Source organism: Cynocephalus volans, chromosome 11 (genome assembly GCF_027409185.1).
Source record: "Cynocephalus volans isolate mCynVol1 chromosome 11, mCynVol1.pri, whole genome shotgun sequence".
Classification (NCBI taxonomy): domain Eukaryota; kingdom Metazoa; phylum Chordata; class Mammalia; order Dermoptera; family Cynocephalidae; genus Cynocephalus; species Cynocephalus volans.
The window spans coordinates 77395053-77411444 of record NC_084470.1 but is presented as its reverse complement, the minus strand read 5'-3'; the positions used below and the strand labels follow the sequence as shown (position 1 = coordinate 77411444).

At 38.1% G+C, this 16392-nt stretch overlaps 1 protein-coding gene across 5 annotated transcripts in view; it reads left to right on the top strand.

The window, feature by feature from the left end:
* Window positions 1-8996: 8996 nt before the first annotated feature.
* EOGT (EGF domain specific O-linked N-acetylglucosamine transferase) overlaps window positions 8997-16392 on the top strand; it is a 29472-nt gene continuing 22076 nt past the window's right edge. For 3 of the 5 annotated variants that reach the window (XM_063114222.1, XM_063114221.1, XM_063114218.1), the window contains exons 1-6: window positions 8997-9083; window positions 9853-10078; window positions 10676-10729; window positions 12505-12728; window positions 13848-13948; window positions 14658-14766. In XM_063114222.1, the coding sequence (XP_062970292.1) occupies window positions 12519-12728; window positions 13848-13948; window positions 14658-14766 (420 nt within the window). In that variant the 5' untranslated portion in view covers window positions 8997-9083; window positions 9853-10078; window positions 10676-10729; window positions 12505-12518. Of the gene's footprint in view, window positions 9084-9852; window positions 10134-10675; window positions 10730-12504; window positions 12729-13847; window positions 13949-14657; window positions 14767-16392 lie in introns of all 5 variants that reach the window. The other 2 variants (XM_063114220.1, XM_063114219.1) reach the window with 2 other exon arrangements.

Sequence of the window (16392 nt, the reverse complement as noted above, 5' to 3'; positions counted from 1 at the left end):
ATTATTTTGTGCAATATTTGAACTTTATTTTTAAAACTATTCTTTAAAGATTTATTTTTTGAAGCATCCACTTTTTTTTTTTTGCCCTGAATAGTACAGAGATTTATTACTTTATCATATCAATATGGCTTAAGAAAGAGGGTGGTGTTTAATATATGTATTGTAGATATATAATTAATTGTATCTATAATTTGTGTTTGTATATATTGAGAACAATTAAAGAGATTATTAACATATCAAAACTTTGAAATCTTTCACTTAAATCTTCAACATATCTAATTACTACTCATGAAAAGGTACGTTAAGTGTTCAAGTGATGAAACAGTTACTAAACCTGTGGTTATTAAATTTTAAACTAATTTTTTTCTTTAAAAGTAGAAGTCACACTGATGCTGCCTGAAATTTAAAAAGTGAAGAATTTAAACTTTTGAAAAAAGTTTTGGTCTGAAAATTGATTTCACCCAGCTTCCACAAATTAAGTCTGTATAAATTTTGGTACCTTTTGGTACCAATCTGGAGGAAGCTGTACATACTCAAAAGTTATTTAGGCATAGTTGAGTAGTGGAAAAAATTTATTTATAACGATTTTGTGTTACTGATAGCATCACTAACACTTATGTGATTTTTGAAGAAGTATTGTTTTACTATTCTATAAAATGAATCAAAAGTAATACAATTATTAGCATAATTTAAAAGTTACTTGTTCACATTTTGTAAAGTCATGTTTTTGCCACATTAAAAATGAATGATTTTACAGAATATCCCTAACTAAATAGGATAATAGGAGTTAATGTAAATTTGGCATTTTATAATTCTGTGTAATTTATTTTATTTTTTTCTTGGAACTTTAAACACAAAAACAGTGTGGAATAGCTTTAAAAAATAGCTATGCCTTCTTCCAAATGTTATTATGTTCAAAAGTTAACCAGGCTGTGTTTTAGATCTGTGAAATATTTTGATGTTTTATTACTGCAGTCATTTAACTGCCTTTACTTGCAAATAAAAACTCTCATTTAATTTTTAGTTAAAATTTAAACACTAGGACTTTGGAGTGTAGCTACAAGGAGCCATCTTGAAGAATTTGGAGAGCTTTACAGGGCAATTCAAGTGACCTCATTTTTGTTCTTTTTGTATTCCAGACAGTATTTCTGTCATTGGATCTCTGATTTATAGCATTAATATTCTTCCAGTGTGAGCCAAATTCATAGAATTAATTTCCCATATTTTAGTGTTAGTTAGCAGCCTAATAGCTTTTTGTCAGCTTGATTTTTTTTTTTTTTTTTAATTGGGGGCAGAATGACAAGACTGATAGCAATAAGAAATGTACAGAATTTAAAAATATAGGAAACTTAAATTGTAAAATTCTGTCAAGCATTTGAAACTAGGAGTTTAGGGATTATGAAAGTTTTTAAAAAATATGTATTAGGAAAAAAAAACTTTCAGTTGCAGAGAAAAAATTGAAATAAGACTCTTACCTATACCTTTCAGTTTCATAATATTAAACATTCTTTTTCTCAATCCTTATCAACATTAGTAAAATCGATTTACTTAAAATTTTGAAGCATTTTCAATTTATTTGATTTAAAAGTGACAGTTATTTAAGTCTCTGGCTGTACATCACCTTATATTACTATTTATCCACAAATTAATAGCAGATATTCACACTGATCTTATTTTGACTCCTATACTCTGAGATCTCTCAAAACATTTATAAGTTGAGAAGGTGTATTGAATCAGTTTCTTGAACAACTCCCGTTAGTAGCAGAATACCTATCAAGTATTTGTTGCTGTACTTTGCTGTTTGTCATTAAAAGTCTCTATCCATATTCTAGTAAAATAATATTCATATTTTAATGGATAAGAATATAATGTATAATTAGATGTTTTCATTCTTGAAAGAAGACAAAAGATACTATTAATAATAATTTCAAAAATATATAAAAAAGAGAAAGAGGCATGAACATCGTTTGGTGATATATAGACAGCAAAGCACAGACTGCAGGCATCCTCCCAAGTCTTTGAGAGGCCACGTTGATTCTACCATTTCTTACCTTTCCTTTGCCTCTTTTTTGAAGACTTCCAGTTGTACATTTTTTAGCATGTGGAATTTATCAAATATATCTATATTGTGATTTAAGATGTTCTAAATTTGGATAATTTCTGACCTAGGGAAACATGAGTCTTTGCAGTAAAGTAAATGAAAAGAATGTTCAGGAAAAATTTTTTTCTCATGATCCCTCAATTGGCATTTGATTTATTAATTGAAAGTCTTATGTGAATGCTTATTAAAAGCATATGATTTATAGTATTTAGAAAATAGCCACAAGAAAGAAAAGGACTGTAGATATTTTATCTTGTTTTATTACTGTTTGTTTAGTGTGTATCCATTTATGTTCTAGTGTATCATAATTTTTCATTTTCATTAAAAAAAGTTAATTTTTCCCTATTCTAGGTCAGTTTTAAACTATAGAAATTTTAATCATATATTTTGTAAAGGGCTAAAAGTATGATATAAGCTACAGATTGATATAATATTTTAATTCTAAATGAAAGATAATGTAAATAAGAAGCATGAATCTGATTTGAATAAAGATTTTAAAATAGTAGTAATGTATTTCATTTTTAACACAATTTATAGTGGTCAATACCAATGAAAGAAGATAGTATTGTTTTATGAAGATAATATAACTTGTATTATTTTAGAATTCATACTCATATTTTAAAGAAATGAGGATAAGCCCAAACTTAATATTAGTATTTCTCTTATTAGTATTAAGCATGGTTTTTCTAATGAAAATATGTTTTTGGAAAACAATTCTAAGAATTTACTATTGTAACTAACTGATAATTACTGTAAGGATTATTTGTGTCTATTTTAAATCTTAAATGGTATGGAGACGTCCTTCAAAAAGTCGTCTAAATTTCTATATTCAAATAATAATAGATAAAATAGTTATCTTCTGATGCTGTTTATATTGCTTGTATTATTAAGCTCTGTAACTTTGATCCTTTAAACACATCCTTTCAGTTTTATATAATGGTATGCCCGTTTGTCTTTCAAAATTACAATCTTAGTTTTTAAAAAATGCATATTGTTCAAAAATCTGTGGTGATGTTGATAATAGGAAGCAGTCTTATTTTGTTTCAAGCACTGAATTTCTTACAAAATTCACTTATATGGGATCATAATCCCTTACCCACTGTTCTGAGATCTAGAAAGCTCTGAAAACCATATTTTTTTTTTTATGTTTGCTGTCAAATCTACTTTGGTGGTAAATCCTGACCTGCATTGATATGGAGCTCTTTATAGCCTTTATTTATCTCACTTAGTGTGAATACTCACACATTTTGCTGCAGAAATACCGTGTGAGATCATGGGGTGCTGACCGAGGCTTCAATTGGGGGTATTAGCTAATAAATGGTGCGTACCTATTCTATTAAAAAAAATTCAGGAACACCTATGGTCTCAAGGGTTTTGGAAAAGGAATTGTGTTCCTGCACTTTATCTTCAAATCAGCCTTTTAAAGTTGATACCATTGTCACCCCCTATTTTTAAAATGAAGAGAAAGGTTAAGTAACTTGCTCAAGGTCATATGGCAAGTAAGTGGCAAAGCTGTGATTCTTATTTGTACAGGTTGGCTCCAGAGTCCATGCTTTGAACCATTAGCTATATGGTGCTACTTCTCTTAACTGCTTTTCTGTGAAATCATAAGTATATAGATCAATGATTGGGTAACATCAACTTTAGACAAAATTTTTTTTTCATTATTATTTAAACAGTTACATATATCAGAAACCAATAAACTATGTTCTGCTATGTTCAGCATTTTTCTAGTACTCTTAAGGAGCTATCCCAAATGTCAATATGAGCATCAAACTTCTAACACATTTAGCAAACTTGTAAGGCAATGTAAAAATTCTGATTATACAAAATTTCAAACCTATACAAAAGTAGGACAGTATTATGAATCTTTGTGTACTCGTTAACTATCTTCAACAATGTTCAATAGTAATGGTCCATCTTGTTTCATTTGTATCTCACTTGTGCTGCTTTTTCAATCCTACAATGATTATTTTGAAGCAAATTTCAGACATCTGATTTGAATTAATATGTATGTATGTATTGATAAAATTTAAGGACTTGAAAAACCACAATATCATCATACCTAAAAAATTTTTTTTTAATTTTAATTTATTGAATCAAAATTGATTATACATATTTTTGGGATTCAGCATTGAGATATGTTGATCAAATCAATATTACTAGCATAGATGTTGTTACAATTATAATTATTCTTTATGCCCCTTGTCAAATCTCTCCCCATCCCCCCTCCCTCCCTGCTCTCCCCTCTAATTACCCTAGATTTCTTCTCTCCTTCTGAAAGAGTAATGGTTACTCTGTTGATTTGTTTCTTAGGTGATCTGTCCAATGCTGAGAGGTGTGATCACATCTCCCATTATTATCATAGAGCAGATGCTGCTTCTGTCACTCTGAAAAGGGCTTTGTGGAGAGAGACATCCTCTTCTTTTCTTTATCTCTGCTGGTGATTCTCCTTGTGTCAGTGCACTCCAGCCACGGTTATTGTGGTGGCTGTGGTAGGCCACCCACATGGAGGTGATATTTTTGGCATGCTCCTTGGTGCTGGCGGTATGCCCGGTTGGGGAGATGTGTCTGGTCCCCGGATCCATCCCTTGGGTCCCCGGGCAGGCCCCGAGGCCCTGGCGCGGTGTGCCTGGTTGTATCACACCTAAAAAATTAACCTAATTTTTAATATCAGTGAATATCCAGTCAGTATTAATATTTCTCCAATTGTCTTTAACTGCTTTTTAAAGTTTATTTGATTGAATCATGATCCAAATAGGGTTTACTTTTTGTAATTGTTTGATATGTCTCTTAAATCTCATTCAATTTATAGGTTCCTCTTTCATCTCTCTCTCTCTCTTAAATTCTTGTGATTTATTTGTAGGAAAAACCAGGTCATTTGGTAGTTTCCCTTCATCTGAATATTGCTGATTGCATGCCTGTGGTTGTTCAGTGTGTTCTATCTCCTTTATTTAGATCTAAAAGCACTTATTTTTTTGGCAAAAATACTTCATTAGCTGGGGATATATTCTTCCAGCAGAGACAAATAATGTCTGATAGATTCTTTTGTGGTATAGTAGTCATTGATAATCATTTTTAAATCTATTACTTCATATTTGTGAGTGATATTCTAATTTGTCATTCCTTTTTCATTTAGTAGTTGGAATGTTTCTGTAAAAAGAAACTGTACCTCATCAACTGTTGGCTTACTTGTATCATAATTCATATAGGAAAGACAGGATAAATATGTTCGATTCTTTCCTTTATTTACCAGTTTTCAAAATAAGAGTTGGTTCTCTTCTGTCGTCAAAGAAACAATGAAGTTTTTGATGCTTGTTTGGTTGTGTCTTTTTGAATATAATTCAAATATATTTCTGCTTCAATCTATTACACTTACCTTTATTGGTTCTTTAAATAATCCTATCTTTGGCCAGAGAGAACCTTTTCACATTGGTTCCTGAGTCCTTTTGATATGACCTTAATGACCTGTGTTTGCTTCCCTGCTTCCTGATGTAAGATATTTCAGGCTAATCTTGTACACTGCCAGCTCCAGACCCAAGATTATCTATTTTTATATGGAGTTCATGTTTCTTTTAATGGGAAATGATTTGTAGAAATCACAGTCTGGGGCCCAAGGGGTGCTTCTTGCTAATGGATAGGTTGTTCCTAGGCCTTTTCAATGGAGTATGTAGGAGAGAGTTTTTTGTTTGTTTTTTTGAGGGGGGTTGCTGGGGGGTGGCTGGTTGGTACAGGGATTGAACCCTGGGCCTTGGTGTTATCAGCACCACCTTCTAACCAACTGAGCTAACCAGACAGTCCTGTTTTTAAAGATAAAATATATTGCTAATTCATATTGAGACCTCCAATTGAAATTCAGAAACTACAGCTTTCATCTGTATTACATGTCAAAAATTTCAGCTTCAAAGATACCATCTTAATTACTCCTATTTGGTTTATCCCACAATACCAACATTGCCGCCAACAGTTTGGTTACTGAAAACAGCCTATGGTATTTTTGTAATTCTTTTAGTCCTAGGGTATGTCCCACTAAGGAAGTATAAATTATGTTTCAAAATCTGTTGGGATAGTTCCTCTGTGTGATATGCCACAACTGGATGGCATTTAGATTCATTTAGTTTCATTTTACTTGCAATTTTCAAGGATTGCTTTTTTAAAATTTAATTTTTATAATTTAACATTTACATGGTTCTAATGTCAAGTCTGTATAAAGTATATTTCAGAGAAGTAATATTCATTTTTGTCCCCTTTATAATCCCTCCTTTCCCCTATAATCCTTTTAAGTGCTATTCTTCAATTTGTAAAAATAAGTAAATATATGTATGTGTATGTATATGTACATATACGCTTATTAGATAAATGATAGCATAGTACACATCCTTTTTCTACTCAATAATATATCCTGTAGTGTATAGAAACATGTCTCAATTCTTATTTACACCTGCCTGGTTCTACATTGTGTGGATAAACCATAGTTGATCAGTTTCCTATTTGTAGATACTTCAGTTTATTTTAATGTCAATTTGAAGAAAGCTTAAATTAAAATTTTAACATTGATATTTTGGGAAGAAATCTTATGTTGACAATGGCCATTGCAGTAAAATAGAACTCAATCTCATGTTCTTAAAGTTCCATCATATCTGTTTCCTGTAAGTCTGAATGACCACTCAATGACCATTTAAAATAGCTTCATGTAGATGTCATACTAATTTGATTGATTTGTATATCCTTGCAATTAGACTAACCTATTTTAGGAAACTACCTCATGTATTACATTTATTTCATATATATATGTTTTTAATTGCACATCACCTGGTGCAAAACCAACTTGTTAAAAAATTTATTTTAAATGACTACAATTCATTTAAGTGGAAATGGAGGAAAGCTACATTTCTTGTTAGTCAAAAAATAAGATGATGGCAAGTAGGCTGAGAAAGCATTTTTAAAAATTACTATCCTCGGGCCGAGCCCGTGGTGCACTCGGGAGAGTGCGGCGCTGGGAGCGCGGCGACGCTCCCACCGCGGGTTCGGATCCTATATGGGAATGGCCGGTGCACTCACTGGCTGAGTACCAGTCACGAAAAAGACAAAAAAAAAAAAAAAAAAAAATTACTATCCTCATTGGTATGGATGGAGGGGCTGGCTGGTTAGCTTTGTTGGTTGTAACGTAGTGCTGGTAACACCAAGATCCAGGTTTTGGTACTGGCCAGTTGCCAAAACAGATCAAACAAACAAAAAAAAAACTTTAAGCAGTGTATCTGATTGGTATGGAATGAGCGAAGTCTAAGATAATAGAGCAGTAATTCCTTTAGAGGCAAAGTTTTTTTTACAAGAATTAATGATTTAATACTGTAAAGTGTTTTAGAATTAATGCCTGGCACATGTAGAACACCAGGTATGTTTTTGCTGTTGTTATTTGGAAAAACGAAACACAGATAGTATTCCTAATTGAGCAAGTCACTAATGAAACTTGTAGCAATTCTTGTAACACCATCTTTAAAAAATTACTTTAAAAGTATGTAAACCTTTGGAAACAAACTGTTGAGTTTCCTTATGGTTATATAACTTAATACTGGTGATTGTATGTGTCTTAGCATGTTTATTTTGAGTGCATTAACATTTATCAGATCAAGTTGAATCAGTGTTTAAGATCAAATGCTGTGCTCTAGACTGTACGCTAGAACTGAGGGTGCTAAGAGTAGAAGACAATAGAAGATGTTCATTCAAAAAATTATGATAAAATAAATAAGCAATAACTATAGCAAAACCGTAGAAATTAAACTCCACAGAGTAGCATTTGAATTCGGTGAGTTTACAAACAGGTTAAAGTATACTACTGTAAAATGTGTGTGGATTCCAAAGTATCCTCACCACCAGAAGGTGTCTCATCCACTACATTCAGTCTGCAAATTTGTAAGTTAGGGCAGCAACCTCTGCCTGAAATAAGAGTAAAAATCCGCCTCTTATGTGTTAGGAGACTCCAAAGGTCCGTTTGCTCGCAGCTCAGTAGTCAATAATGGAGAGCCAAGAGTTGGTGTAAGGATGGCCTGTAGTCAGGAAGCCGGCAGCATGGGAGAATAGCAGACTGATGTCTCAAAGACCAACTCCGCCTCTCCCAGGTTTGCCAAAGGGCTTCACAGGGGTCTCTGGTGGAATCTGATTCATGGTGACCAAGTGGGGACTGCAAACGCTTGAATGTTTCAGATAACCATGAAGGAAATTCCCGCTTCGTGGGAGTCGAGCAGCGTCATACTTCATTCTCCACGGGTTCAGTTCCTGTTATTTTCAAGTAAGGTCAGGTTAGTAAGCTAGCAAAAAATGGTCATCTGGGTTAACAATTTTTCTCTATTTTGTGTATAATGTGAGAGCGAGACTCATTGTGTTCTGGTTACAGGACAGAATAAGTTTTTAAATTCAAAGGTTGAACAAAGTGGAGTCACTTCTGTTCAGGCTGTTACACATGCATCGCATTAAGAGGGAACAGTCAGGTTTTCTATCCATCCTGCCCTAGTGTCCTTTCGGCGCCTTAAAGCTCTCTCCCAAGGTGGAGAGGGTTGCTGAGATTGAGACGGCGAGTCCAGCTTCTGTCAACGCGGCTTGTCTCTCTAGCTCTGCTTAGGTAGCTGGGCCAGAGGCTGTCACAGTAACCTTAGCGGGAGAGCGTAAAGGAAAGCGGACGATGTCCTCCCAGATCCCTCCTGCAGCCCCGCGGGGTTGAGACCGCTCCCCGGCGGGTCGGGCCTAACGCTCTGAGCCCCGAGCCCCTGCCCTGCCGGTGTCGCCCCGGGTCCCGCCTCTGCGGGGCTCGGGCCCGCCCCTGGCGCCGGCCGGCCAAGGTGTCCCGGCTGCTCCCTGGCGCCCCCTGGCCCGGCTCTGGCGCCCGAGGTTTCCGGTGAGCGGCAGTAGCCGGTTATGACGACTCTCTCCTCCCGAGCAGCCGCCGTGTCCTCCTGCTCGCTAGCCCCGGCTCCCCCGGCTGCAGGTGGGACTCGCCCGCGATCCGCGGAGCCTTCGCGCGCTCCCCCCCTTCCCGCCGCGGCCGTGCTCTGCGCCGCTCTCGCCCGGGCGCTCGGTGGGCAGCTGTGCCGGGTCCCGGCGCGGCTTCCCATCGCCTGCGTGCCGACGAGGCGGGCGTCGGGAAGCCGGCCCTGGCCCTCCCGGGCCCCGGGCGCGCGGCCCCTTCCCGGTGCCTGCTGTGGAGCGCAGGGTTCCCACGAGCCCGCCGGGCCCCCGGCCCGCGCCCTGTTGACCCGGGTTCCCAGGCCCGGGACGGAGCCGCTCCCCCAGGTCCCTCCCAGGCGCTGCGGGGACCCGGGGCGCCGAGGTGCACGGTGGCTGGTGGTCCCCCGAGGATCTCTGCGTCCCCGAAACAGCCCCGGGCAGCGCCTGGGGTCGCGAACCCCAGCGCAGCATGTTAGCTGCGACAAGAAGCTCGCCGCACTGGTGCGGGGACTGACGTTATAGCAGACAGCTGGGGGACCTCCGCCCAGGCATCTCGGGCAGCCAAGCCTTTTCCCGAGTCCTGCCTGCTCCCCACCGTGACACTTCATGGCACAAGTGGGGACCAGCCCTTTAGGAATCTTTTCTGAATCTCATGCGTTTAACTTTGCATGTGTGCACTGCCTTCTTTCAACTTTTCCAAGTTCTGTCGCAGAGCATTGCCCCATCTCACCCACTGTGGTCCCTGTCAACCCCGGGTTTTGCTTCTCGTCATCTTTCAGATGTTTCCCTTTATTGCCTCCCCCTTTTAGGCCTGCGGAAGCCCAATTAAGGGAAACAGGAGTGGAGTGAGCCCAGCTGCTTTGTGCTGAAGGATAAGGTAGCAGAGCCACTGAAGCGTCCATCTGCTGGAGAAGTGCGTCCACCCATCCTTGCGGGGCCTTGCAAGAGGGCTTAGCAGCAGAAAGGCTTTCTGCCAGGCCCTGGGGTTGTACTTTCATGCACCAGCAGCCACTCCCATCTAGCTTATGCAAGTGGGTACGTGCCCGGTGCAATTCCCATTGCCTAAGCGTTACTTCTTCTCCATGGATCGGTGAGTTTAGTTATTATGGCCAGAGGTTGGTGCAGGACAATGGACTTGGATAAACAAAGGTCAGGACTTGGTCATAACAATTACTTTATAACAGGGAGGACTGAGTCTGAGGATAGGATAGGGAGGCCCACCTGTGATTCTTAAGGCTAGCCTCTCTAGCTTCCCTAGCTCCAGTAGCCCTGTGATTCAGTGAGCAGGATTACTGCAGTGAGAACCTGAAAGATTGCTCCTAGAAATGTTTCATCTGCTAAGTATCCTGTTGGCCTGTACCAGTTGATGCCTGTATAAAATGGGCCCTGCCTTCCTGCTTACCATTAGGATTTGGTCTGTTAAGTAGCTGTGTTGAGAATTGTATCCGTAACTTTGCTTCTAGCAGTATGGTTTTAAGGAAAAAGCAGCACACCAGGAGCCAGGCCTTCTGGTTTAGGTGTTATTTCATTAAATTATTTTCTCTCTTAATATTTCCTTCAATTCAAAATATCACCTTAATGATAGAGTCTACTTTAGCATAATTTTAAGCTAATATGTTTCATTTCTGACAGGTTTTAGATACCTGAAACTTCAACAGCTTCTGGGTGGTTCTGAGGATTAAAGAGGTAAATATGTTCATTATAAGTAGAGTCATTGTTACTATTAATATGCATTTTTAAATTTTATAAAATTGCTATCAACTCACGGTTGAATAGAAGTCCCAACTAAAAACATTGTCAGTTCAGTTTTATAACAGATAACAACATACTCTTTAGAGCCACCTAAATGAAAATCCAGTATATTTACCACTCTAGAGGGGTTAAAGATTTCTTCTTGATGTTCCCACTGTTTAGTTCGTAATTGAACATGATCCCATGGCCTTGGAACTTGAGGTTTGATTGAACATAGCAGTCTGTTTATAAAGGCCCCATCTTGGTAGCCCATAGTCAATGAAGACTGATTTTGAAATCTGGGTTTTCCAGTATGCTGTACTGAACAGCATACCTTACTGAGGAGCCTCCAATGTATATTATGGCTTTGCCATCTGGTGTAAAGAGCATTTAAAAAAAAATAAAGCAAAGATGCTACTAAAGTGAACTAAGAATGGCATGATTATTTCTGGGATATACAGGAGAAATCTGGCCCAAGAGATTTAATCCTTATTGAATGAGTTAGAAATTCAGTAAGGTTCACAACCACTATCACTTTTCAAAATGTTAAGGCAGGACAGGGGAGAATTTAAGGGTACAGTCTTTGAGGTAGGCTGTTTGCTTTCACTCCTGGAGTTTCTAAGTCTCAGTTGTTATCATAGATTAACCTACTAGAATGTAAGCTTCACAAGGGCAATGGGTTTAGTTCATAACTACACCTTCATTGCTGCATCCTTGATACTTAGAAGAGCACCTGGAACATAGTATGTGCCCACATATTGATTGTGATTATTATTTTTTATTCAGCTGACACATGCTTGCCCAGAGTCATTCTATTTTTCGCTCTTGCTGGTATATCTTCCTCTCTCTTCATCATTTAGGACCCAGCTGAAATGTTATTTAGTCCCCCTCTCTGCCCCACATGGCTTTAAACATTTATATAGTAAATACAGACACAGCACAGTGAAGCAACACTTCACTAATAATTAACTCATTTAACTCACAACAGCCCTATGAGGAAGGTTTATTATTATTTCCGTTTTACAGATGGGAAAGCTGAGGCACAGGAAGGTTAAACTTGCTCAAGGTCATACCGCTAGGAAGGTGCAGACAGGATTCAGGTTCAGGTGGTTGAGTTTCAAAGTCCGTGTTCTTAACCACCATGCTGTGCTGTCTATCATATTACCTTACTGTATATCAGGCATCAGTAAACTGGGTCATATCAAGCCCCCCCCATTTTTGTAAATAAAGTTTTATTGGAACACAACCACACCCATTCTTTTACAATAGATTATGGCTTCTTTCCTTATAAAGTCATTGTTGAGTAATTGCCACAGAGATAGTATGGCAGCAAAGCCAAATATATTTATTATCTCGCCTTACCAGAAAAAGTAACCGCTGGTTTATTTGATTGACAGCCCTTGTCATCATCTTAATTTGCTTATTTATTTGTTTGTTTATTTACGTCTCTCCCACTTAGTTAAAAGCTCCGTAAGGCAGGGATCTTTCTTTCTTTCTTTCTTTCTATTTTTTTTTTTTTGGCAAGGATCTTTCTTGTTTTGTTCACCCCTGAATACCTAGCTCCAAACACAGTGCCTGCATATAGCAGGTGCTCAATAAATATTTGTTGAATAAAAGAACATGACTCAGTGACGTAGCAAAGTGCATTATAATTATGCTTAGCCCTCGACCCTTTTCTTTGACTTTTAAAGGAAGTTTCTTGATGAAGATGTTTTCATATTGCCCTCTAGGTTTGGAGATTGCTATGTTAATGCTGCTTGTCTTCGGAGTATTACTTCATGACGCCCCACTGAGTGGCCAAGATGAGGCTCTTTCTGAGAATGACGGCATTCCAGGCGAACCTCTGTACAACTATGCCAGCCTCCGCTTGCCAGAGGAGCACATTCCCTACTTTTTGTACAACAATAGGCATATTGCCACCGTCTGTAAGAAAGACTCACATTGTCCATATAAGGTAGGTATTATTTCTTCTCTTCCTATTATTTTTAAAAGGATACAGTTCCAGCTGGCTTATTAGTTCTGCCTTATAACCTGAAACTGAAGGTAGAATTCTAACTTTGGGTTGTCACTGTGAGTCAAACATCATTTTAATTTTATCTAATACTTCTTAGGTGACTAAACTTTGCTTAAAATTATGTCGCATTCACAAGAGTGAAATTTGAAATCTAAACCACTACTAAATAAATAGGCAGCCAATACTATTTATATGCTCTGTAAATGAATCAAATTAGATTTTATGCAGAGAAGAACATCTTGTTAAAAGTAACTACAGAATTTCACACCTCTTCTTTCTTAAACTGCACTTAGTAGTATCTCTTAGCACTTAATTTCAGTAATAACACCTTAGCCTCTGTCTCCACATAATTAAGACTATTACTGTGGTCTTCCTTCTGTTTTAGAGGAGTTGGAAAGGCCTCAAATAGGAGCCCATTAAGACATCTCACAGGGCCTTAGAGATCAAAGCTGAGCATTGTGAGACACTTCCTTTCCCATGGTGCTGGCACCAGAGGGATAGGGAAAAACAGACCTGGGAGTCAGAACAGCATTGCTCCAGGGGCTTGCAGGACAGCATTCTAAGCTCCCTGGCCAGCGGCGGCAGCTGTGACCCCTAAGCACTGCAGAATTGTCCACGTCTTGTGGGGTCTCTGGTGATCTTGATTGATGAGTAAAGTTGCCAATCCATTCAATTTAATTGTGATTCTTTTGATAACAGAAATTCTAATTTATATATCTTTTTAAGGGCTGATTTTACAATCACTTTACTCACTGAGACAGGCAGTTTCTTAAGCTACTTCAAGAAATTCTAATTCAAGTGGTCTTTGGTAGTCTAGGTAGAGCCTAGACTTTTGGCTAGAAGACACACATGGTGGGGGTGGTGACTAAGGATAATCGTTAAGAACCTTGAGACTGCTATTCTTAGAATTTACTCTAGTTATTTTTATTACATGAATACATATTGTAAAATGTAAATATGAAAGTTCTATTAAGATTTGATTTGTTAATGGAAAAATCTAGAGTCCTTTCTAAATGTCAGAAGGGAGACCAGTCTAAATGTACATATTTTGTGTTCTAGAAACACTTAGAAAATCTCAAGTACTGCTGGGGTTATGAGAAATCTTGCAAACCAAAGTTCAGGTTTGGTTACCCTGTTTGCACCTACGTTGACATGGGTTGGTAAGTTTCTACATGGAATAACTTCCTCCCCTTTAAGTCTTCTTTGTTCTCTGAAGTGTATGTTAATACCCTAATTCCTAGCTAGATTCTTTTGGTTTTAGGTAGTAATTCCTTTACATATTAATTTGCTTATACAGTCATGAATTCAACTTGACTATCTCACAGTGGGATAGGAATATTTGTCATTTGCTCTGCTAGAGGGAGAAAACTGTATGGACCATAGAAAATATTTCCCTCCTGTGTTTGCTAAAGAAGATAAGCGAATTTCCTCTTGATTCTGCTGGAGAGAGTTAAGTTTAATTAGTACTTCCAATACATGCAAGGTTAATGGAGAAAGAAAATATAGTAATTAAGTTCATTGTTTTCAGTTCAGATGATACTAACTTCATACATTCTGTTGTGTGTTTTATTTTATTTTATTTTTTTGGTGGCTGGATGTATGGGAATCTGAACCCTTGACCTTGGTGTTATCAACACCATGTTCTAACCAGCCAGCTCTGCCTGTTGTGTGTTTTTATTATAAGGGAGTAAGTCTGTGCATAACTTATTTACTAACTTCATGTAGCATGGGATAACTTTGGAACAATTATGAGTAAACTACTTAAAAAATTAAAGTAATGACAGATTTCTAGCAATTTAACTTGTAGGAAGAGAATACAAGGTCCAGAAAAAAGAAAAAAAACTTATGGAACCTTTTTTTTGCAAATAGGACGGACACTCTTGAGTCAGCTGAGGACATATTCTGGAAACAAGCTGACTTCGGATACGCCCAAGAGCGGCTAGAGGAGATACATGTGCTCTGCCAGCCTAAGGAGACGGTGTGTGTGTGTAGCGGCTTAGTAAAGGAGCTCATTTATTTGTATTACTTATTTTATTATTTATATTGTAATGTAAAAACAAGATAGATGGCACCGTGAAAGGAATCTCTCACGGTCACTTAGAATTGTATTTAACTTCCCAAAATAGATTGTCCTGTTCCCTTTGGACACCCTGTCCTCCTTTTCATGTGTATATCGGTTAGTCATATATTGAGGCAGTTAAAATATTTTTAGGTTCAGAACGCCCCCCCACCCTTTTGCTAAAAAAGAGAAATTGATAAATTTCATCTTTACAAATTCCTTCTCAGGTAGTTTGGAACAGATGATATACCCCCACCATACTGCTCTATGTTTGCTGAGCACTTTACAGTTTGCAAAAAGCTTTCCTATATGTTGTCTAGTTTGATTCTCACAAGCATCGGAGCAGACAGGCAGAGCACATGCTACTGATGCCGCTTTCCCTGAGCAGAAAACAGGGCCCTTGGAGAAGTTAAGCAACTTCTCCAAGACCACACAGCTACCCTGTAAAATGCTACATCTAGAATTAAAATGCAGACATTTTTTAGTGTCCTTTCAACCACACCACACTGCCCCTCAGTGGGTAAGACAAACACATTGTCAAAAGGCAGTTTTGGGTAGCAGCTACAGGAACAGGCTCTCAACTACGGGGCTTAAATCCTGACTCTTGGACAGGGTACTCAACCCTTCTGTGTTTGAATTTCCTTTACCTTAAAGCCATGCCAATTTCATAGCCTATGGTAAAGATGAAATGAGGTTCTGCATATAAAACTGCTCAGTGTGGGGCCTGGCTCCCAGCAAAGGGCTCAGTGTTATTTTTAAAAGGTTCATAGAGCTGCAAGCACTTAACGATTAAGGTGCACTATTCTCTAACTCAATGATCCTGAACCCCAAGTCTCTGACATCTCAGGCAATCTGGGAATCTAAAAAAAATAATAATAATTCACTTGCATTAGAAAACTGAATATCTGCTCTATAGTGCTTTTGGAGGGTAGAACTTTTAGCATTCTTTCAAGTGAATGAGGCCCAAAGATGGGAGGCATGGCATTAACCTGCACTGTTGCAGGTGCCTTCAACAGATGGTCCATTTTACCTTGCACACTTTACCTAGCTGTTCCTGTGGAAGGGGTCACGGAAGAGCCACAACCCTGCCTTGCACACCTCTTTCAAGGTGGTTTGTAGAATGCTTTCCTTGCTAAGATTTTCTGGATATGTTTTGTACTAACAGATATGATTCCCTGTCTTAGTTGTTCGGGATGCCATAACAAAATACCATAGACTGGGTGGCTTATAAACAACAGAAACTTATTTCTGAGAATTCTGGAGGCTGGAAGTCTGAGATCAGAGTGCCAGCATGGTTGGGTTCTGGTGAGGGCCCTCTTGCAGGTTGCAGACAACTACTTCTCATTGTATCCTCACATGATAGAAAGAGGGTGAAAAAAATTCTTTGGGGTCTCTTTAATAAGGGCACTAATTTCATTCATGGGGGCTCAACCCTCATGAGCTAATCACCTCCCAAAGGCCCCACGTCTTAATACTATCACCTTGGGGATTAGGATTTTAATATATGACTTTTGCAAGAACACAAACATTCAGTCCATAGCAATT